The sequence below is a fragment of the Rhinopithecus roxellana genome, chromosome 6 (assembly GCF_007565055.1).
Source record: "Rhinopithecus roxellana isolate Shanxi Qingling chromosome 6, ASM756505v1, whole genome shotgun sequence".
In the NCBI taxonomy this organism is placed as follows: domain Eukaryota; kingdom Metazoa; phylum Chordata; class Mammalia; order Primates; family Cercopithecidae; genus Rhinopithecus; species Rhinopithecus roxellana.
Window position 1 is genome coordinate 108,918,034 of NC_044554.1, and position 21,915 is coordinate 108,939,948.

At 54.5% G+C, this 21,915-nt stretch overlaps 2 protein-coding genes across 2 annotated transcripts; both read right to left on the reverse strand.

Moving 5' to 3' along the window:
* Positions 1 to 927: 927 nt before the first annotated feature.
* On the reverse strand, positions 928 to 15,740 carry IQCA1L (IQ motif containing with AAA domain 1 like). The gene is made up of 19 exons (XM_030933282.1): positions 15,694 to 15,740; positions 14,753 to 15,080; positions 13,642 to 13,761; positions 13,159 to 13,344; positions 10,653 to 10,724; positions 9,062 to 9,267; positions 7,939 to 8,023; positions 7,319 to 7,444; positions 7,090 to 7,165; positions 6,558 to 6,664; positions 5,690 to 5,773; positions 5,544 to 5,599; positions 4,639 to 4,721; positions 4,379 to 4,486; positions 3,382 to 3,581; positions 2,834 to 2,920; positions 2,367 to 2,544; positions 1,729 to 1,967; positions 928 to 1,186 (listed from the first exon to the last, which is right to left on the reverse strand). Exons 1-19 carry the CDS (start codon positions 15,702 to 15,704, stop codon positions 1,079 to 1,081), a joined length of 2,460 nt encoding a protein of 819 aa, XP_030789142.1. The 5' UTR covers positions 15,705 to 15,740; the 3' UTR covers positions 928 to 1,078.
* A 2,391-nt stretch (positions 15,741 to 18,131) lies between these two features.
* LOC104675411 (late histone H2B.L4) lies at positions 18,132 to 21,077 on the reverse strand. Its single transcript, XM_030932921.1, has 2 exons — positions 20,781 to 21,077; positions 18,132 to 18,402 (listed from the first exon to the last, which is right to left on the reverse strand). Exons 1-2 carry the CDS (start codon positions 20,997 to 20,999, stop codon positions 18,166 to 18,168), a joined length of 456 nt encoding a protein of 151 aa, XP_030788781.1. The 5' UTR covers positions 21,000 to 21,077; the 3' UTR covers positions 18,132 to 18,165.
* Positions 21,078 to 21,915: the final 838 nt, after the last annotated feature.

A 21,915-nucleotide genomic window follows, 5' to 3' on the forward strand; every position in this document is an offset into this window, starting at 1 on the left:
TACCTGTGGACACACCTTGGCCTTCATCCACACACTGTGTACATAGTCCACGGGTCTGCCTCTTCCGAGAGAACACTCCAGGGCTCCCCAGCCCTTGGTGGTATTGTTGCCCCTGCTCCCTAAGTTCTCTGACCCTGTCCTCCCCTGAGCTGTTCCCTCCCCAGCAAGGGGAAACCCACAGATGGACTCCCACCCTAGAAGCAGGAGGCCCTATCCCATTGAGCCCTAGGCTGTGGTCAGAGGATGCAGTGCAGAGCTGGGGCAGGCAGAGTGCCAGGGGAGGGGTCTTTAGGAAAGAGATGAAGAATATTCAGAGAAATTGGGTTGATCCAATGCTGCACTCCCATGTCCACTGCAGCATTGGGTCTACCAGCAGCCCTTGCCCTGGTCACAAAGCCCCACCACCTCCCCACAGCCTTGCTGAGCCCTGCTTCCCATCCCGCCCCCACCACTGCCCAAGCACCCTCCCTGCCCTGACTTCCCAGCCACTTTTGCTAGAATAGTCAAACCCTAGGGTAAAAGGGACCTTAGAAATTCCTGGTCCAGTCTCTCTTTGCTTTATAAGTAAGGAAACTGAGGCCCAGAGACAGGAAAGCACTCTCCAGGTCACACAGGGAGTTAGTGCCAAGTGGGTTTAGAACCAGGGACGGTTAACTTCCAGACTGTGCTTTTTCTGACTGCAGACCTTCCTTCTCCCCTCTCTCCTCTTTCCCTCTCTCCTCTTCCTATTTTTTCTCCCTTAAATGCCTCAGGGAGGAAGAGAGTCAGGGAGCCAGGATAGGACAATGACAAGGAGATGAAGACCTGGAAGTGGGGGCTGAGGACAGGGATCTGGGAGCCAGAGCAGGGAGGCGGCAGTGAGCTGGCAAGGGCCAGGGCCCAGGAGAGAGGTAGGGGCTATACAGGGCCAGGCACTGGTGGGGACACAGAGGGAGGGGTGGGAAGACACGGACATGGATGGACAAGAAGAGTTTGTCCCCAAGTCATCTGGGCATTTATGCCTCTGCCCCATCCCTTTACCCTTGGGCCACTGCCCTGTTCCACGCCACTAATCTCAGGTGCCCACAAGCCTTAGCCATCACTTTCTTTTCTTCTTCTCCTTGGCCAGCTTGGCCTCCTCAGCCTCCAACTGGTCCATCCTGTGTTTCACGCTCTTCTTGCCCAGTGGGGTCTTGAAGTACCAGTCCTGGGTTGGTGGGCACAGGAGTGGTAAGGCCATCGGACCCATCCTCACCTCACCCTCCCCTTTTTACAGATTGTTTCCTCAGCAGCCTCTTCTCCTCTTCCCCTGGGTTCGGGGGTCCTTTTAGGGCTGGGGTTTCCCTTGCTCCCCACCAAATCCTTCCGGTACGATGTCAGCCATTCTTAGGGGGCAAGCCCTCTTCCCTCCACACCTGCAGCCCTCTCTCCTGTGCTCCCAAGGCCATCCTTGGCGGGTGCACTGACTCTGGGGTGGGAAAGGTGGGTGGCAGCTGTTACCAGAACTCACAAAGGGCTCCTGATACCTCGGTGGTCCTTGCAAGCTCCCACCCTCAGGGAAATGAGGTGGGATGGCCCCAAATGCATTTCCTGGTGATTTCCTGCTCCCTTCCCAGCTGAGCTCCACACGTTTCCACCAATTGTCTTCTGGTAGTTTGTGGGAGCAGAGGGAGGGGTCCGAGGTGTGCTTCAGTGGGCTGACTCCCCAAGGGCGCTGCTTACCCACAGCCCCTGGCCCTGCCACCTCACCTTCAGGGACTCCTCCTCCTCCCTGTATACTGGATCCAGCTTCGCCAGTTGTCCCAAGAACTCACAGGCTACCAGGGGCCGCTTGGACAGTTGCAGGAACCGCCGCTCACTCAGCACGGATTGGATGGCTTGGAGAATGTGACCTGGCGTGTAGCCATCGGAGACCTTGGCTAGGGCACTGATGTCCAAGTGCTGGGTTGGCTGGACGCCCCGGGCCTCTATCATACGCTTCCAGAGCACTGCAGGCATGTGGAGGACATGGGGCTTGGAGGGGCAGTGGGCACCAGGGAGGGGCAACAAGGCCTGAGCAGCCCCCACCTGGATCTGGAAGGAGCTTTGTGCTTCGGGGAGCAGCTCCACGTCCATCAGCTCCCCTTCCCCAGGGAAGGTACCGGATCTCAAACTAGGCAAGGGTCATCCTCCCAACTCAACCCGAGCAAGCAGAGCCTCGGAAGACATAAACCACCTGCTTGTGTCCACAGAGCCGAAGCCAGGACCCAGGCTACTGGGCTGCTTGTCCAGCAGCCCTTCCAGAAGATCTGGCTGTGGGGGTGAGGGCTTGCAGCAGCAGTGGGGTATGGGGCAGGAGGTGGGCAGGCTTTGGTAGGGGCAGCCATCCCCGTGTCCCCAGGCCTCACCATAGCGGGATGCGTAGTCAGGCCGGGGCATGAAGAGGATCCGCTCGTAGACCCGGCACAGCCCCCGAATCTCAGCCAGCTGCGGCTGGGAGGTTGTCCCAATCAGCATCACACGGTCTCCAGGAGTCAGCAGCCGCAAGGCCTTGGTGAGGTCCTTCTTTATCCGCTTTGGGTCCATCTGCTCCAGGGGAAGAGGGAGGAGTGGTGGGGCTGGGGCATGGTGGCCCAGTGTACAGGGCTCCCAAGTTCTCAGAGCCCACCCCACCCTCAGCCTCACCTCAGCCCTAGCAGGATGAGGAGGTTGCCCATCCTGCTTTGAGACAAGGAAACTAGGTGTGAGGAGTAGAGGGGCATGTGCAAGGCCCCAGTGGGTGGGGTTTGGAGTGACTTGAACAAGCCCAGGCCTTCCAGCCCAGCCCCAGCTCACGCCACCTGCCCACATGACCTTCACGTCCACACTCCCTCACCTCCCTGTCTTCTTTGGGGATCTTCTTATAGAAATTCTTCTCAGCATTTCCAATCCAAATCACAGAGGGCTGTAGGAGTCGGGCCACCTGGATGGGTTGGAGAGTAGAAATCAGACATTAGATGTTTCTGGAGAAGGGTCATGTCCCTGCTGGTCAGAAGCCAGGATGAAGGCTGGCCTTGAGCAGGGGCTGACCTTGGAGCCCAGTCTCCACTCCCCACACCTGCCAGTCCCACCTCCCAGCCTGCTGCTGCACATACCTCACACCTCAGGGTAAACTGAGTCACTGCCCCCATGGGGGGCTGCATATTCAGCCTCATCCCACCATGAAAAGAAGTTGCTCTATGTCCTCCCCTTTCCCTTCATTCCCCCACCACAGGGGCTGCAGGGGGAACCCAAGCTCCAAGCCCGGGTTGGTAGGGAGACCTCACCAGTTCAGCACCTGAAATCATACCCAGTAGGCTGATGGGTGACATGATCTCAAAGCCCACCCTCCTTTGTTGCCACAGGTCTGAGAACCATAAATGCCAAAAGCTGGGGGCTCCGGACCTTAAAGACTATATGCACCATCATCTGTGCCCCATTCCTGCCAGGATATTTGCCCAGCAAGTTGCCCGGTGACAGGTCGAACAGGTTGGCGCCAGTTTCTGTGCACACTGCCTTGACCAGCATCTTCTTCCCCATGCCACAGGGGCCCACCAGGAGGATGGAGCGGATGAGCGGGGCCATGGCATGGATATCCGGGGAGCCTGAGAGCAAGGAAATGGGCCAGAGCCAGGTGTCAGGTTAGCAGCAGGAGTCAGGGCTGGAGATGACTCTGTGTAAGGTCAGGCCAAGGGCCTGGGGCTGGGAGAGGAGGTGCAGATCACTGGGCATACTACCTTCCCCAATACCACCAGGTTGCCTAGTCCCCTAGGCCTGGGAGCCGGGAGTGGCAGCAGGAGATTTTGAATGGCTTAGGAGTCTCCAGTATGAGGAGCTGTACATGGGACTGGGAGGGAGCCTGCTACCCCGACTAATGCCCTTTCTGTTTTCCATTCCATCTGCTTCCACTCCTGGATTATGAGTGGTGGAACTGAAAGGTATGGGACATGGGAGGCAGAGGTTGCCATGAGCTGAGATTGTGCCACTGCACTCCAGCCTGGGCAACAGAGGGAGACTCTTATCTCAAAAAAAAAAAAAAAAAAAAAAAAAAAAAAAAAAAAAAAAAAAATGGAAGGCACAGAATAAACCACTTCAGAAAGCTCTTCAGCTCCAGGGGTGTAGGGCTGGGGGTCTTCTAGCAGTGGGACAGACGCTGGGCTGTCCCTTGGGATTGAGTAAGGTGCTGGCAGTGTGAGCTCTTCAGCAGGTCAGGGGCCCACCTGATTTCTGGGGTGGCCCAATCTGGGTGTGACCTCCAGCAGGGCCTGGGCAGGGCAGGAGGACCTGGGGCTTGGAGGCTTAGGCTGGACATGCCCACCTCAGCCACCCTACCCTGACCCCAGCCCTGACCCCGAGGGTTGCCTGCCCAGAGCTGGCTCCTCACACCCCCAGGGCCTCTCACCAAGCCGAAGGACCGCATACAAAGCCACATTCTGTCGTATGTCAAACAGGGATGGCATGGGCAATTTCTTTGCCAAACTCAGAGCGGATCCAAGATAGAGGAAGTCACCTGTGGTGATAGGCAGCCACTGAGTGAGAGGCTCCCTCTCCGAGTGGCAATCAGGCAATCAGCCACAGGGAAGGCGGGCCCGTGGGTGGGGGATAGGGGAGCTTTGGCACCTGGCCACAGACTGGGAGCAGGCATTCTGGGAGGGGTCTCACCTACGTAGTCTTTCAATGCTACTGACTCACTCTTCCTTAGAAGTCCAGAAATAACAAGCTCTTCATACAGAGACTCCACAGACCTGGCAGAGGATGGCACAGGAAGACCCCCACCACCACAAGGGACGTTAGCAAGTGAGAACACAGGGAAATGGAGGCAGAGATGGGGGGCTGTTGTCATGAAGACAGGGGATCAGTGGTTCTCCTGCCCAGCATTCTGTGGTCAAAAATATCTACAGTGCCTGCAAACAGGCAGAATCAGGTATGGCACCAAATCACTGTCCTAGGAGGCAAGCCTCCCCCAGTGGGTGCTCTGCAAGAGCGGTGTGAGGGTGACAGGGGCCTCTGTGACACTCGTCAGTCTGCCCCCTGGCCAAAGATCCACCATTAGAAATCCGATCATTTGAGTTAAGCATTGCCCACTTCTTAGAAACTACATTTAAGACGTGAGTGCTCCTGGGAGAGACAGCCATTAAATTCAAGCAGCTGACGTCAAGGTGCCTGTGTGCTCTCTTTACCAGATAAGTCAGCAGGAAGGGACCACTGACGAGTCCCTTAATGCCCTAGAGTGGGAAGTCCAGGGGGAAATGGCTTTGGCAGAGACAGAGGTGGTGAAGGCAAAGGTTGGAGGGAGGATCTGGAAGTGGAGAGCAATGACCTGATTATAAACTTCATTGAGATCTCGCTCTGCATTTCATGTACAGAGCCCTTTCTTGTGCCTTTGCTTGATCCCCACAATTGTCATGTGAGTTTGGCAGGGCAGGTACTTGGTGAACAAGGTCAGGGAGTCAGAGAGGGAAAGCGACTTTCCCAAGGTCTCACAGCAGCAGAGGCAGGACCTGTCCTGGACTGGGACTTGCTCCACCACCACCACCATGCAAAGTGGGCATGACAGGCTCTGCTACCTGTTTGGGGTCAGATCTTTTTCCTTCTTTCTCCCAGTTTTCTTCCCAGGTGTTTTCTGGTTGGAAACAAGCACATAGGTCATTGTGCCCTGTTCCTTGCCTCCACTGTGTGCCCTCCCCTGCCCAGTCCCAGCCCGTCATCTTGCCTTTGGAGCCCTCAAGGGTCTTTCTTCCTCCTTGTCCACAACCAGACGGAGGTTCCTCAGCTCCTGACGCATCAGCTCATCCACCTAGGGGAGACAGCTGAGGTGTGGCTGGGTGGCCTGGGGCTGGGAGGACAGGTGGGAGAGGAGCAGGCAGGCAGGGATGGGAAGGAGGGGAGGAGCCTTACAGAAGAGCCCAGTGAGCCTGATGAAGGCAGCAGGGACAGCCCTTCCCACACATTTCTCTGTGTTCCTCCCTCCCTCCCACCACCTGTTCACACCCAGTCCTAATCCTCTTCCTGTTCTCCCAGGAGCCCCGCTCTTAACAGCCTTCAACGTGCCGAGAAGCCCCCAGATGGAATTCAAGCCCAACATCCCCCCACTGAGGTCTCTGTGGCCTAAACGGTTGCATAACTGCTTAACCTCAGTTTCCCATGTACACCATCAGGAAAACCATGGCATTTTCCTCATGGGTTTTGTGAAAGACCACATGATTGAACACTCCTGAAGCCCACAGCATGGGTGGGACACGTTGTCAGAGGGTTCCTGAGGATGGTGGTGGGGTGTGGACACCCTGGCTCCGAGTCCCACCCATACCCTCCACATCCCTGCTCCATCAGCCCTGGGAGAAAGCGAGACCAGGGGGAGGCAGAGGAAGGTGGGAACTGACGTGGGCAGCAGGTGGAGCTAGGACCATGCATGGAGGCAGCAAAGTCTACAGATGATGAGCTGGGAACTGGGGTTGGGTGTTCAGGACAAAAGAGATGCAGAGAAATGGCTGGGGAGGAGCCTGAATCTGGCTGGAAGTGTGGGTCGTGGGGGAGGGTACAGGGTAGTGGCCTGCAGGGAAGCCCTGACCCTGCGCTCACACCTGTATCCGGATCTCCAGCTCCACCTCCTTCCTCTTCTCCTCCCGGAGGGTCTCGGAGTCATAATTCTGACTGGGTTGTATGCTCTCACACTGGTTCTTCCATGTATCTGACCGCAGAGAGTGGATAGATGTGTGAAGGTCAGAGTCCCGGGTGTATACACACACGCATGCACGTGTGCATAAGCACATGCACACATATGTGCATACACAGACACATGTGTGCACACAGGTCAGGAGCCAGGCCCTGGCTGGTTACTCTGTCCCCACCCACCAGCCTGGCATTGTTTCTACCCAGATGGCAGATAGATTTGACCCCAAGGCCTGTGGCCACAGGATTCAGACCCAAACCTGTAACGCCCCCACCCAAAGAATCACACCATACCTCCCTCTCCTCATTTGGTATTGTCCCCTTTGCCTACACACCCACACTGCCACTTCATGGTCCATGTGGCAGATGCCCACTTTCTCCAGGACCCAGGGTCCCAGGTCCCACAAAGCACAGACACTCTTCCCCAGCCGTCTCCCCTCTTACTTAAGTATTCCTCATGCCCGGCACTGATCATAGGGATACATTTGGATGGCAACACTTGCAGCACTGTGTCCACTTCCTAGAATATAAACATCCTTTGACCTTGACTTCATCACCTCTACCTAGCACAGACTCTGGCCCTAACCTTACCTGAACCCATCTTCCTACCACGAGTTCCCCCACACCTTGCTCCTCCCTGTCCCTCATGCCATGGATTCAGGAGGTATCTTACCCCCTTCTTGGCCTTTTCTTCCTTTCCTTTCTTATTCTTCTTTTTTTCATCCTTTCCTTTTTCCTTGCTCTTCTCTTGTTCCTTTTTTTTGTTCTCTTGGACCTGCATTTCCAGTTCCATTCTCACCTGTGACCAATGACACAAGACATTTCAGAGAAGATCAAGGGGATTTTACAAAAGAGAGCCCTGGATTTTACAGAAGAGAGCTGGAGATCTCTCAGGCCCAGGGCCTGCGACTGGGGTGAACCAAGGATTCCCTAGGCCTAGAGTAACTGATGGGGTCGGGACAGCTGAGCATGCAGAGACTCCACTGGGGTCCAGGGAGAAAGGGTGCCCAAGAAGGAGCATTCTGGTCAGAGCCACTGTTCTCTCCTGGCCATGGGATCTGGAGCCACTGCAGTCTACCCAGACATCCTTCCTTTCCCAGTCACAATGCCTGCTCCAGCCACAGCTGCTCCTTGCTCCTCTTCCCCATGCCGTCTTTCTAGCTGCTTGCATTTCCGCCAGCCACCTCTGCCTCCATTGAGGCTGACTCCCTACTCCACCCCACTCACTATTCTCTGTAGCCTCAGACTCCACCTGCCACAAAAAAACCATCTGCCTCACCTCCAACAGGGTACCTGTTCTGGAGTTTTGTCTGCAAAGATTGAGTAGGATCCACCTGAAGATGCATCTGGATAATCAGGGAACCGGCCAGTAAGATCGCTAAGTGAACATAAGATGATCGAACAGAAAGATGAATAGATGAATGGATGGATGGATAGGTAGACAGAGAGGTGGGTAGAAGGGTGGGTGGATGGACAGATGGATGGATAGACAGATAGAGAGGTGGGTAGAAGGGTGGGTGGGTAGATGGACAGATGCATGGGTGGATAGATGGAGAGATGGGTAGAAGGGTGGGTGGATGGACAGATGGAAGGATAGACAGAGAGGTGGGTAGAAGGGTGGGTAGATGCATGGATGGATGGATAGATGGATGGATGGATGGGGAGATGGAGAGGTGGGTAGGTGGGTGGGTGGATGGACAGATGGATAGATGGAGAGGTGGGTAGAAGGGTGGGTGGGTAGATGGGCAGATGCTTGGGTAGATAGATGGAGAGGTGGGTAGAAGGGTGGGTGGATAGATGGGCAGATCGACAGATGGAAGGATAGATAGAGAGGTGGGTAGATGGGTAGATGGGTGGATGGATGGATGGGGAGATGGAGAGGTAGGTAGAAGAGTGGGTGGGTTGATGGATGGATGGATAGATAGATAGATAGATAGATAGATAGATAGATAGATAGATAGAGAGTGAGCTGGGTAGAAGGGTGAGTGGATGACAGATGGATGGATAGGTAGATGGAGAGGTGGATAAAAGGGTGGGTGGATGGATGGATGGAGAACGCCAGAGAAAAGTAAAGGACCAGGGGAGACAGAGGGAGACAGGGGAGGAATGGATTGTTACAAACAAGAGGACAGATCACTCAGGGGGCATCCATGGGTGCTTTCCCCACCCTATTCTGGCACTTTCTCTCCCTTGTGGAAATGGGAAGTCAGGTGTGGAGATGGTCCTGTACACTGGGGGCCCAAGGTTGTTGAAACCAACAGGGTCAGCAGTGTGTTGGGGACCTGGGGGTAGAGGAGAAAAGGGCCGATCTGGACTAGAAGGCAGAACCCATGTGGGGGATGGAGCAGGAGCAGCCCTGAGGGACCCTGAGTGAAGGGAATGAAGGACGAGGGTAGGGTCAGCTGAGGACACTGACTGGCACTCGATAAACCACTGTCGGATTTGCTCCTTCATCTTCTCCTTCATGTCAGGCCCCTCTGTCTCTGCCAGAGAATCATGGGCCTTCACCATTGCCGCCTGGAATTCCTCTTCCTTCTCTACCTGGCGGAGCCTCCGGACATCCTCCCAGAGGCAGGCCTGGGAGATGATGCTCAGGTGCTCTACCTGGTTGGGTGAGGGGAGCTGGGGAGTGGAAGAGAGGTTGAGGGGCTCAGGAGTGGGAGGAACCAGCATCCAGTCTGGATGCAGCCACCAGCCTCGGGCACACACGCCTGTACACGCTCCTTCCCCAACACGACGCTCATGCAAGGCCTCGCACACACACCCACACAGAACAACGGGCATGCCTGCATTGGAAGAAACTGTGTTTGGAGCCGAATTCGTCTGTGTAGATTACTCTAATAATGAGTTTGCTAGATGCATCCGGGCTGGCCCCTGCCCGATTTCCCCAGCACACCCTCCCCTGGAGCCTCCGGCCCCAGCCCCCGCCTGTACTCCCCGCCCCGCGGCCGAGTTGGCAGCCGCTTTTGCAGCCACTTTCCCGCCTCATTGGCTCCCAAATGTATTTTAAATATCACTCTGCGCAGAGACAATTACTGAAAACGCTGAGCTCACACTGTTGATAGGCCCGGGCGGCCAGGCTCATTCCTCACCCACTGCTGTGCACGGACCCCTCCCTGCTGAAACCAACCCCTGCTTCTTTCAGCCTGCTCTCATCTCCTGGGGGTCCAGCCCTCTGGCCCCTCAACAAGTCTCTGACCTCCACTCCCACACAGCAGCCCCTGGCCCCTCCTTCCTCCCAAGGCCCCAAACCTCCAGTGGTAGCCTCCCAGCCTGCCAAGATGTCACCAGACCTGGGAAGGCTCCCTTCCCTCCCGTCCCTCCAATCCCCAGCCCAGCCCCCTCCCCAGTTCCTTCTGGCAGCCAGGCCTCCACAGGATCTGCCCAGGGCAAAGCCCTTCCCTCAGGGAGCATGCTCCCGCCACCCCTCCAGTCTCGGCCTGTCTTTCCTAAGTCAGTGGAGATCAGCTGGGTGAGAGGACAGAGAACAGGGGATAGACAGATTCAAGGAGCCAGGCCTACTCACTTTGGCCAGGCACACATGTATGCACACAGGCACACGACCTAGAAAGGCCTGGTTTGGGGAGTGTGTCCCTACCCCAACACAGTCCCTGGTGTTTCCCTGTGGCTACCAGAGGCTTAGGGGGGCAGTGTGGGTGCCCCTGCTGGCTTTGTGGCCTCTTCCCTCTGGGGGTCCACCCCTGTAGCCCCTCCTTCCAGCTGGGGGTGGGAACGTGGGGTCCAGGATGCTCTACACAATACCCCTCCTGGCCTCACAGGTAAGCTGCTGCCAGGGGCCAGATCTCTACAGGAAGAAGGGTATGAAGGGATATGGCCTGGGGGCTTTCCTGTCCTTCTGCCTCTTTCTCTCCCAGGCTCTCCACCCGGCCTGAGTGGAGAGCACCGTGGGCAAAGTGGGGCTGGAAGAAGACTGTGCTTTGGGTGGGGGCCCTGCCCTGGCCAGCCCTATGTTCCAGGCCCCACCATGGTGGGCAGGTTGAGCTCACCATGCCAATGAACTCCATCTCTGTCCGCCGGTCCTGCTGAGTGCGTTTCCTCTGCAGGTAGCCTTTCCATACCTGGCGGAGGGATGTAGGAGACACATGGGACACGCACTCTCCACGCTGCAGCAGCCTGTCTCTCAGAGAGGGTCCGAGAGGGTCACACTAGAGATTTCAGGTGGGGTGGGGAGGAGCCCTGGGGAAGTCTGCTCAGGTGCACACTGAGCAGGAACAGCCTAGAACAGGGTGGTTTCAGGTGGGCACTCAAGCCAACTGGCCAGGGCCCCCCAGGGATTTCTTCCTTTCCCTCGCCACCCTAATCTGCTATCTCTTTTGAGGGACAGATCAGAGCTCAAGCACCCTACACATTCCCTACACCCACTCCTCAGAATCCCCAGAGCAGCTGGAATAAATATCTGACTCCATCCAGGCACATAGACATTGGCGCTGTAGGGACTGTGGAGCTCCTCAGTTAATCCTACATTTTTGACCCAAGGGAACTGAGGCCAGAGACTGGACATGACCTCTCCCAGGCCCAAGACACTATCTGTGCAGAGCTGGACCTGTGCCCTTTCTCCCAGGCCCAACCACTTTCAGACTCCAGGATCACTGAGTGCTACTGGGACCAGAGGGTGGGGACGCTGGGCAGAGGAGGGCAGAGCCAGGGCCCGGGTCAGCCACTGCTTTCCATCTGCCTCCCGGCACCTCCAGGAGCTGGGGCTGGTTCCTGCACTTCTCATCTGGGCTTCGTCCTCCCACTCCTGTGACCACCACAGGCCAGGCCCGCCATGACTGGGTCCTTCATACGTTTTTTCCTTTTCTCAGTGCTCTGGATGACTCTAAGACCAGCATGCAATATTTCTGTACTCTTGATGTCTGGCAACAGGCACAAAATGACCTGCTTTGGTCTACAGGGGAAGTAGGACTCCATCTTTGGGGTCTATCCCCCTTCTTGACTTCTTTGCCTTAGTGAGCCCTGCTGTCGAGAACCTCCTTCTCAGTCAGACATTGACACAGTCATCCTGCCTCAGACCGACATGCTCTGTGTACTGATTACTAACACATGAATCTATCCCATTTGCAGATGATATATCTTCATAGAATCACTATTGTTTGCTAGATGGTTGCCTGCTTTCATCTTTCGGTGGGAAGTTCTAAGTTTTCTCTAGTGGGCTAGGAGGCAGAGGTTTTTGAGGTATTGGGATTTGAGAGAGAGAGGAAGGAGGGGGAGACTGATTTGAGAGAGAAAGAGGCCCGCCCCAGGTCAACACTTCCTGGAAAGAAAAGGTGGCAAGAGGTTTCTGTGACAGAGCAGGGCTGGTGGCCTTAGGGGCAGCGACACCTGCATGAACAGAAAGTGGTCTATTCCTGCACTGGAATTTTCCCGGGGCTCCTCCAGTCTCTGGTCAAGCTGTTAACCACTACCACCAGCATGTGTTAGCAGCATTTTAAGGAATGGTGGGAGAGGCCATGTTCACACGCCAAGGCAGACAGCAGAGGCTGACCCAGAGAGGTGCAGAGTGGCTGTCCAGAGCAAAGGAGAGGTGTGACAACCAGGATGGTAAGAATGCTTGGGGAACCTTAAGGCAGAGAAGGGCTTTCTGCAATGAGGTGGGACAGGGGATAAAATTATGGAAATTATGTTATTTCCATGTTAAAAGGTGACCTGGAAGGCGCAGAGTTTGGGGATGCTCAGATCACATCAGTTATCAAATTAATTCATCATGATCAAGTTTCCCTCTGTCTTAGTTTCCAGGAGGCTCAGGATCCTTTCTTGTTTTAAGAGATGGGGTCTTGCTACATTGCTCAGGGCTCAAGCAATACTCCAGCCTCAGCAGGATACATTTTAGTGGCTCATTTTCAACAGTCTTAAGAGTTTCTGGAGTGATCATCTATTCTGTTCTGCTACTCTATTATGGATTTTTCTTCTCTAATTTTAATGATCCTTCTGTTTCTGGGACTTTTAAGGTATCCTACTGCAAACCCTTTTGAAAATATAGATGTAGATTAAATAATAAACAAGTAAGATACATGCTTGCTGACTGATTAAAGTACTGACTGGTTTAGAATCTAGTCGTGGGGACTGGGCATGGTGGCTCATGCCTGTAATCCCAGCACTTTGGGAGGCTGAGGTGGGTAGATCACTTGAAGTCAGGAGTTCGCGAGTGGCCTGGCCAACATGGTGAAACCCATCTCTACTAAAAATACAAAAATTAGCTGGGTATATTGTCGGAGGACTGTAGTCCTGGCTACTCAGGAGGCTGAAGCACAAGAATCGCTTGAATCCAGGAGACAGAGGTTGCAGTGAGCTGAGATCATGCCACTGCATTCCAGCCTGGGCAACAGAGCGAGACTGCATCTCAAAATTAAATAAATAAATAAATAAATAAATAAATAGTTGTGGGGCTACAGAATCCAAGCGCCTGCACTCCTGTGATCAATTGCTGAGCCCAGCAGGCTTCCTGAATGAGGTGACTCTACCCTGGTCCTCTTCCTGGGCACCTAGGGCTACCTTCTGTATGGTGACAGCTGCTTGGCACTGACTGAACTTGTGCCATCCATCCTCCCGAATCCTCCGATCTTGCTCCTCATCTCTTCGAATCTCTCGCATGAAGGTGGCTCGAAGCCGGCCTTGCCTGGCCCGCTCTGCCTTTTGCACTAGAATTATGGCCTCAGTCCGGTGCATTCCTATAAAGCTCTGGCCAGAGCAGGGGCAAAAGAGCAGGAGCACATGGGGGAGAGCTTGCATCCAGGGTGGGCTGCTGGGAGACTGGCCATCAAAGGATACACCAGGGCACCATCCTCCCAGAGTATCCGGGAGCCCAAGTCTTGTCTTGGCGTTGGAGGGTTATCATGAGCACAAGAATAGCTTTGAAGGAGGCCAGGGATTACCTAAAGGGCACTCTCGTAGAGGGCAGGGAAGGGCCTCTCTGCATTCTGGAGGCTTTCAGGAGAAGGGGTATGGAAGAGTCCGGGAGGGCATCACCCCGTTTACCTTCTGGGAGGACTCTGGTTCCAGTCTGGACAGGATCTTGGCCAGTATCAGCCCTCGCTCCCGCACAGCAGTAGACTGCTCCAGCAGGAAGTATTTGGGGATTGGAACCTCCAGGTCAGCCTTTGCAGCAATGTTGGGGGAGGAAGGTCAGGAATCAAAAGTCTGAGCCATCTGGCCAATCCATTACCATTTTCAGGGACTTACACACCCCCAGCACTGTTTTCCTCCATTTTAGAGTCCTGAGGTAGGAAACTTAAATGGGGCAGATACCCCCAAAAGTCATTCCTCTCTTCTTCTGCCCCCATCCTCTGGCTGGAGTTGAATTCTGGAGGATCATGGTAGGTGGCAGTGGTCTCAAACCTGGTTGTGCATCAGAATCAACTGGGAAGCTCTTAAATGCAGATTCCTAGGTCCTCCTCAGACTACTACATCAGAATGGCAGGGCCTGGGGAATCTTCCCCATGGCCGCCCGCCCCACCAAGTGCACTCTGCAGCTGGTTGGGGAAACTTTGAGACAGTCTTGGATATGAAGCAGTTACTGAACCCTGAGCCTGACTGGAGGCCCTGCAGAAGCTCTGTGCTCTAGAACAGCCTTCTAGAACTTGCCCGTGCACACAGATCACTGGAGGGTCTTGATAAAATGCAGATGCAGATTTAGCGGGTTAAGGATGCAGAGTTTCTCATTTGTGATGTCAACGTGGCTGGTCCAGGGACCACACTTTGAGGAGGCTCTAGAGGACTCTCCTCACCAATTCCCTGAGGTTTGTGGGTCTTCCCAGTCATGCAGGGGACCTCACCCTGACTCCATCCAACCCCTAAGTACCTCCATGCACAACCCCCACCGCCAAGCTTCCTGAAGCCCTTCCCACAAGGCCAAACTCCATCCTCTGATCTTCTCTGCCTTCCTTCCTTCCCTAGCAGGTGTCCCAACACCAGGGATATCCATGGGGTGACGGGTAGGCAGGGGGTGGTCGGCCCCATCCCTACCCCAACCGACTCCAAGCTGGCCGGGGCATGGCTCTGTGTCCCAGGTGGTCAAGGCAGGTCCCACCCCGCCTCTCCCCTGTTGCTAGCTGGCTGGGGGCGTGGCTTCGCGGCTGCGCACACGTACCGGGGTGAGCTTGAGATCCTGCAGCACGCGGTCCAGGCAGGGGTTTTCACAGAGGTCGGCGCGCACCAGCTCGTCCTTGAGCTCCAGCACGCGGCCCGCCACGCAGTCCAGCAGGCGCCGCAGCAGCCGCCGCTTCTGCGGCTGCACCATCTGGTCATAGATGGTGTCGAAGCGGCGCAGCAGCCCCAGGTAGTGCAGGTAGAGCGACGCGAGCCTGTACTGGAAGGACTGCCGCTCCCGGTAGGGCACAGGTTCGAGCAGAGGCTGCTCTTGGTCCAGCAGCTCCTGCAGGATCACGTGGGAGGACTCCCAGAGGCGCTGGTAAGCTCTGGAGAGAGGGTGGCGGGCGCCGCGTGCTCTGAGCCGCGGAGGAGTGGGGAGACGGAGCCGCCTGGCCTTTTGAGGAGTGTGGGCTCGGGGTACCAGAAGGTGTGATACCACTCATGGCTCCGAAATGGACTTCAATGAGGTAAGGAGCCCGCAGGGCAATGAGTGGACACTGACCTGGTCTTAGGGGGAGTGTGGGATTGGGCTCCGCTATAGGATTAGCAGAGAGAATGGGCATGACTTTTGGGGGGTTGGGGGAAAGCCGGCCCAGGCTTGAGGCTCCGGTAAGGAAGGGATCTTCAGGAGTTAGGGGCAGTGGGGCCCGCCAGGTGTGGGGCAGCCCATGGATGCTGCAGTGATCTGGGCTGGTGAGTGGGAAGTGGGGGTGAGGGATGAATGTGGAGGAGGGTCCCTTCCTCAGAGCAGAGCCCTGCTTCTGGAATTAACTGTCGGAGGGAAGTTTCTACCGTGAAAGCTGCCAGGGCAGCAGCAGCAGCACAGCTGGAGCAGCCCAGCACCCAAACTGCCACTCTGCCCCAGCCTCTCAGGACCAAGGCGGTGCTCTGACCTTTGCTCTCTCTGCCCTGGGAGCCCCACTCCAGCCCCTCACTCACCCCTCAGACATTGTGCCCACTCCTCCACGCTGCCCCTTGTCTGCAGGTGGTGGAATTCACAGAACCTCTGTGGCTCCCTGACTCCCAGGGCCACAGGGCAGAACAGCCTGGTTTTAAGAGTTCTGACCCATTGTGCCAGTGTTCTAGGGCTGAGGAGAGGGGACTGGTGGCAGAGAATGGGCACATTATCTCGGAGGACGTCCTGGAAGCAGCACACTGAAGGGACTGTGGGTGGGTGGCTTCAGGCTCCCACAGAGCAAGCTTTGGAAGCTTAGGGCAGAACATGTTGTCCAACTTTGGCCATTTTTCTTGTAAGGAACAAGTGAAATAAGTCTCTATCTGAAGTCTCCTAAAAGCTTTGGCACTCTGAATACATCCGTCCTAAAGACATTACCCCCCAACAAGGCATCACCGCAGCTTCTCACTGTGAGCGGCCTCTGTTCCCTCTCTGGACCCATGCCTCCTGAGCCCCACAGCCCTCCACTCGCTGGATGATGGCACGGGGAGGCCCGTGTGGTGGAGGGGAAAGGCACTGATTTGGAATCAGAAGGCCCTGAAGGCCCAGTTGCCCCCTTGGGTGAAAGTGAGCATAACCATCCTTGCCTCCTTGGGGCCTGCCAAGAGTTCACACCATTCCCATGAGCCAGACCCACGTGAAGGATCATGCTAGAAAGCATAGTGGATGCTGTTCTGCATGCTTGGGGCTCACTTGGTCACCTGTGGGTACCGCCTCCCATCACTGCTACAAGTTCAGGAGACAACGTTTCCAAAAAGACAAAATATTATACCACTAGCAGCCTGAGGCTGGTCAGCTGGGGTGAGCTTTTTGGCTCAGTGTCATGTAGAGACTTATGAATAAGTAAATCTACGAGGAACAGGGCCAGGGAAAGGGATAGAAGGGAGACAGCAGCAAGGAGGAACAAACAGGAGGACTCTTAACTCGAAGGTGCCTACGAGCTACCTGAGGGTCTCATTACAATTCAGATTCCAGGCTGGGCACAGTGGCTCATGCCTGTAATACCAGCACTTTGGGAGGCCAGGGCAGGTGGATCTCCTGAGGTTGGGAGTTCAAGACCAGCCTGGTCAACATGGTGAAACCCCATCTCTACTAAAAATATAAAAATTAGCCAGGCGTGGTGGCACATGCCTGTAATCCCAGCTATTCAGGAGGCTGAGGCAGGAGAAAAGCTTGAACCTGGGATGGGGAGAGGTTGCAGTGAGCCAAGATGGCACCACTGCACTCCAGCCTGGGCAACAGAGTGAAACTGTCTCAAAAATAGATAGATAGATAGATAGATAGATAGATAGATAGATAGATAGACAGACAGACAGACAGACAGATAGATGAACAGATTCTGCTCCAGATCTGAGGGGGGACCCAAGAGCTTGCCTTTCTAACAAGCTCCCAGCTGCTTTGGCTCCTGCTGGCCCAGGTCATGCCTGGCAGGGCAAGGTATGAACACAGGGCAGAGTGGGCAGGAGTGAAACTTCAGGGCCAGATCTCCTGGGCCTGCCCCTTGCTAGCTGTGGATGTAAATGTGGATCATTAGTCCTCAGCTCACAGAGCCTTGAGGTGAGGCTTGAGGTATGAGAAAATACACATGACCTAGGTAGCTGCCGCTGAACGTCAGCTATTACTTACTATAAGGCGATGCCTTTTCAATACATGGAGATGAAAGCGACCACAAGCTAGGTCTGTCCAATTACAAAGGGAACAAAGGAGGATTGGAGGTTTGTCTAAATCCCACCCCTTCATCCTGTCCAAGCTTGGAAGAGGATTTATGGGTCATGTGCCCACAAGATAAGCAGAGGCTGCATGAGACAGGAAAAGCAAGTGGTTAAGTGGTGAGCAGTAAATCTAGGTAAGGACATAGGAGTGGCCATGGTACTTCTTGCAGTTTTTCTGTGGGTTTCAAATTTTTCCAAATAAAATTGGGGAAGTTAGGAATTTCAAAAACATCCCCACTGATTTGTACTGAAATAAAGGGGAAACTGAAAAATCATACTGATCTCAGCAGGTTATTTAGAAGCTGGTCTGGCCCTTCAGTTTTTTATCTTGAATAGATCTGTGCGGCCCCTTCAAACAATAGTGTCTGTCATCTAGGACACAATGACAGTTGGTGGGAAATGACATGGGGAAGCCACAGCCTGAAAGAGGACCACACAAGGAGGAATTTCAGGCCCAGAGAGGGAATCAGCTGGCAGTAAAGCCAGATGCTAGTCCAGTCCCAGGTCCTATTGCAGCTCACTACCAAATAGAACATGCACATGTTTACAAAGCTATCACACGTTGCTCACGGGATACACCTAGAAAGCAGTTTCTAAGACATCTGAAGAAGTGCTGCTTCACCTGTGGTAGCCTCGAAGTGAGGACACCCTTGCTCCAGACCACACCCTGGCCTCACACACCCTTCTTTCAAATCACCACAGTGCACAGAAACAGTTCAGCCTTTATTTTTGTCAGACCCTGGGTCACTTGGAGCTGGTGTACTTGGTGACAGCCTTGGTGCCCTCGGACACAGCGTGCTTGGCCAGCTCCCCAGGCAGCAGCAGACGCACGGCTGTCTGGACTTCTCGGGATGTCAGGGTGGTCCGGCCCGAGTATTGGGCCAGCCGGGCAGCCTCACATGCCAGCCGCTCAAACACATCGTTTACAAACGAGTTCATGATGCTCATGGCCTTGGCAGAGATGCCGATGTCAGGGTGCACCTGGAGAGAGGGCAGCACCACTCGGTTAATGGAAGGGGCTGGGGGAGTGGGGTTCTGCCTACACTGCAAGCCTCACTCCTGAGCTGGGGGTTCTAGGAAGCCAGAGGCAGAAGGCAGGGAGGTTCCTCACCAGCCCCTTCCCAGATGCCAACAGTCATGGAAATAGGGATTTGTGTTTTCTTTGTACTACTATGGTATATCCAAGTTTTTTAAAAGAAGTTTTCAACTGCAAGAGGTAACATGATTAAGTTCCCTGTATGATCATGCACAAGAATCTACATTTAACAAATGGGACCAGTTACACATGCATCTTGCTGGTTTCATGGATACATTTGCATATGTTCCATGGTATGGATGTATCATACTTCCTATCACCATTCCTCTCTTCATGAACATTCCGGGTTTGGGTTTGGGTTTGGGGTGTTTTTTGTTGTTTTTGTCATTAGATGGTGCTATGGTAAATGTCCATCTTTGAATCTTGTGTGAGCATAGGGAAGGTTATTTCCAGAGGTGGGACTGTGGGGTCAAAAGGTTTGTGCACATAACTTGGTGGAGCACATAACCAGAGGGCATGTGCATGTGACAGTGGCAGCCCCGAACCAGGAGGGAGGAGTCCTGTTCTGTGGCTGTATTGTGAATTGCTACGACCTCAAATATGGCCCTTTTCTCTGGGCCTCAGTTTCCTCTTCTGTCACAAGCTTTTGAACTAAGTGATCTCTAATAAAGCAATGGGACCTGACAGCAGTCCTGAAATGTGAGTAGGTAGACCTGGTCAGATGTGAAGTGGGAGAGAAATGACTGTCCCACAACCTACATGGAGTCAGAGATGGAGACAGCACTAGAACCAAGAGGCTCTGTCCCACCCACCCTCCCTGCCACCTCTTATCTCGACTGCCAGCAGCAAATCTGAGCCTGGCACAAGGCTGGTTCTGCCCAAGCCCCCTCTGCTGTCAACACACCCCGTTCTCCTCAGGGCTCTCACCCACATCGGGAGGCCAAGGGGTTATCCCTCAGCAGCACTCTCCTCTGCGAGTCCAGGCCTGGTCTCAGCCATCAGTTGCAATTTTTGCCCCTCGCAATCAGACTAAGACACAGGGCTCAGTGATACCCACTCCTACCCCACTTTCTTCAGGGCACCGGAGTCTGTCATCTGGTGCATCTCTTCAGCCAACCCATATCAGTGCTGGACCCACCCACCCCCAACCCTACAAGAACATTCCCAGGCACCCAGGTTGTCAATTCACTAAAACTGCTAATGGGATTTGGACTGGAGACAGGCATTACCTCTGGGGCCTGCCCTAACAGAGGGGTAAGAGTTTCAAGCAGGTTGGAGACCCAGGGCGGGCAACACATGGCTACCCCCGCTTCCTCCTGGCCTTGGCCCTGCTGAGCAGTGGCTTTGGATCCTCCAGACAAACTGATTGTCAGTGTTCCAAGCGGCTTTTCATGCATGAATATAGGGCACCTGCAGCCCCAGTGTGTTGGGGAGAGGGACACACAGGAAGGATGCTAGAGGCTTGCCCAAAGCCAGGGAAAGCTGGGACACTGCCACTGCCAGGCCACATGATGCAGGAACCCCATGGAGCCTTTAGGGGCCTCAAGCTCTTTTGTCTGTAACATGGACAAACCCTAAGCCCCTCAAAGAACTGAGTGCCACTTGTCCAGAAGACCTTCCCCAAGACTCCAGTTCACCCCGAACACTCCTCTCTTCAGTCACCACCAACACACTTTGTATCATAATGTGTTTGGCACCCGATCACCTTCAGCCTGGCACAGAAAGTGTGGTCCTCGTCCTTTAATTATGTCCCACCTGGGCCGGGTGCGGTGGCTCACGCCTGTAATCCCAACACTTTGGGAGGCCGAGGTGGGTGGATCACAAGGTCAGGAGGTCAAGACCATCCTGGCTAACACGACGAAACCCTGTCTCTACTAAAAATACAAAAAATTAGCTGGGTGTGGTGGCGGGCACCTGTGGTCCCAGCTACTCGGGAGGTTGAGGCAGGAGAATGGCGTGAACCCGGGAGGTGGAGGTTGCAGTGAGCTGAGATCATGCCACTGCACTCCAGCCTGGGCGACAGAGCAAGATTCCGTGTCAAAAAAAAAAAAAAATATTATGTCCCACCTAATCATATTCTCATCATCATTCCCATAAACTTCTAGAGGGTGTCAGGGAGCACACTGTCTCCTATCACCGGTGCCAAAGATCCTGAGAGGTAGAGACCTCAGAAATCAGGTCCCGCTACCTCAAGACGGGCCCAGCCTGCCTGAGCCACTTGCCCCAATGCCAACACTAACCTCAGGGTCCCCGCTTCCAGCCAGTTCCCTTTCAAGGCGCTTTGTGAGGGCATCCCCCACACACATCCTTGCTCTGCACTCACCTGCTTCAGCACCTTGTAGATATACATGGAGTAGGATTCCTTGCGCCGACAGCGCTTTTTGGACTTTTTGTTCCCAGAACTGCGACCCCCACGGCCCCCGGGCTGCTGCCGCTGTCCATACTCAGCGCTCATCCTCCTGCTCCTCGAATAGCCCCCGCCCACCCCCTCGGAGCTACTTTTTATCAAGTCAGCTGCCCCACCAGGTGTGGCTGGGGACATGCACCTGGGAGAGTGGGGGGGGTGGGAGGTAAGGGGCGTGACTCAATCCCAATCCAGAACATGCTCTGGGCTAACCTTGAAAAGAGACTAATTGTTCCTTCCTCTCCAGCAAGTAATCCCTCCGAATTAAGAAACCCTTCACCAGGTCCCCTCCCCCGCCCAACCATCTCCCAGTGTATTTACGCACTTGTTAAAAGTTCAGGCCAACTCCAGCCCACCAGCCTGTAATCACGAAGCACACAGGTGCCAGCACGGTTCAGAGTGCTGGGGACTCCAGAAGGAATGCAGGTTCCCTCCCCCACTGGGCCCCAGTGGAGCTGAAGAGACAAGACTGGTTCACATCAAACCACCAGAGAAGGGTGAAGGGGCTAAAAGTGGTGGTACCCATGGTGAGGAGGGCTTGAGTAGCTACAGGCCGCTTATTGGCACAAATGGGTGCCATTGGCACAAAAGGGATACCCTTCATATACCCATTGTAGGATGTATTTTTGTAGGATGTATTCTTTAATTGGGAAGAATGAGAGAGAAAGAAATGGTGTGAAAGGTAGAGTGGAATCAGTGTGAGCAGAGTATAACGAGGCTTGGACTGAAGGCAGAAGATGAGCAAAATGCCTGAGCCTGGACTAGATGCAGAGAGCAGAAGCCCCCCAGGTGGTGAAGAGGCTGACAGGGAGGAAGACCACTGGAGGAGGCGAGAAGCAGAAAAGCAATAGGTGCTCACCAGAAAAGCAGACGTGGGGTCTTGGGAGTTAGCAGTAAAGGAAGAAAAGGCCATTGCAAAAGGGAAAGTCAATTGTCTCACTTAGCACCTATGGGGGAACAAATATTTCAGGCCCTTGAATGCTATGATTAAAGAAACCTGGAGCAATATGAAACATATTGGGGCTTGGGCAGAAAGAGGATGTTTCAAATCAAG

Excerpts from the sequence above, each read along its gene's own strand:
- LOC104675411 (XM_030932921.1), bottom strand. The coding sequence starts at position 20,999 with ATGTCCCCAGCCACACCTGGTGGGGCAGCTGACTTGATAAAAAGTAGC. Across the intron at positions 18,403-20,780 it reads TCTACAAGGTGCTGAAGCAG|GTGCACCCTGACATCGGCAT; the intron begins GTGAGTGCAGAG and ends CCCTCTCTCCAG.
- IQCA1L (XM_030933282.1), bottom strand. Across the intron at positions 13,345-13,641 it reads AACCAGAGTCCTCCCAGAAG|AGCTTTATAGGAATGCACCG; the intron begins GTAAACGGGGTG and ends TGCTCTGGCCAG. Across the intron at positions 4,722-5,543 it reads AAAGATCTGACCCCAAACAG|GTCTGTGGAGTCTCTGTATG; the intron begins GTAGCAGAGCCT and ends ATCCTCTGCCAG.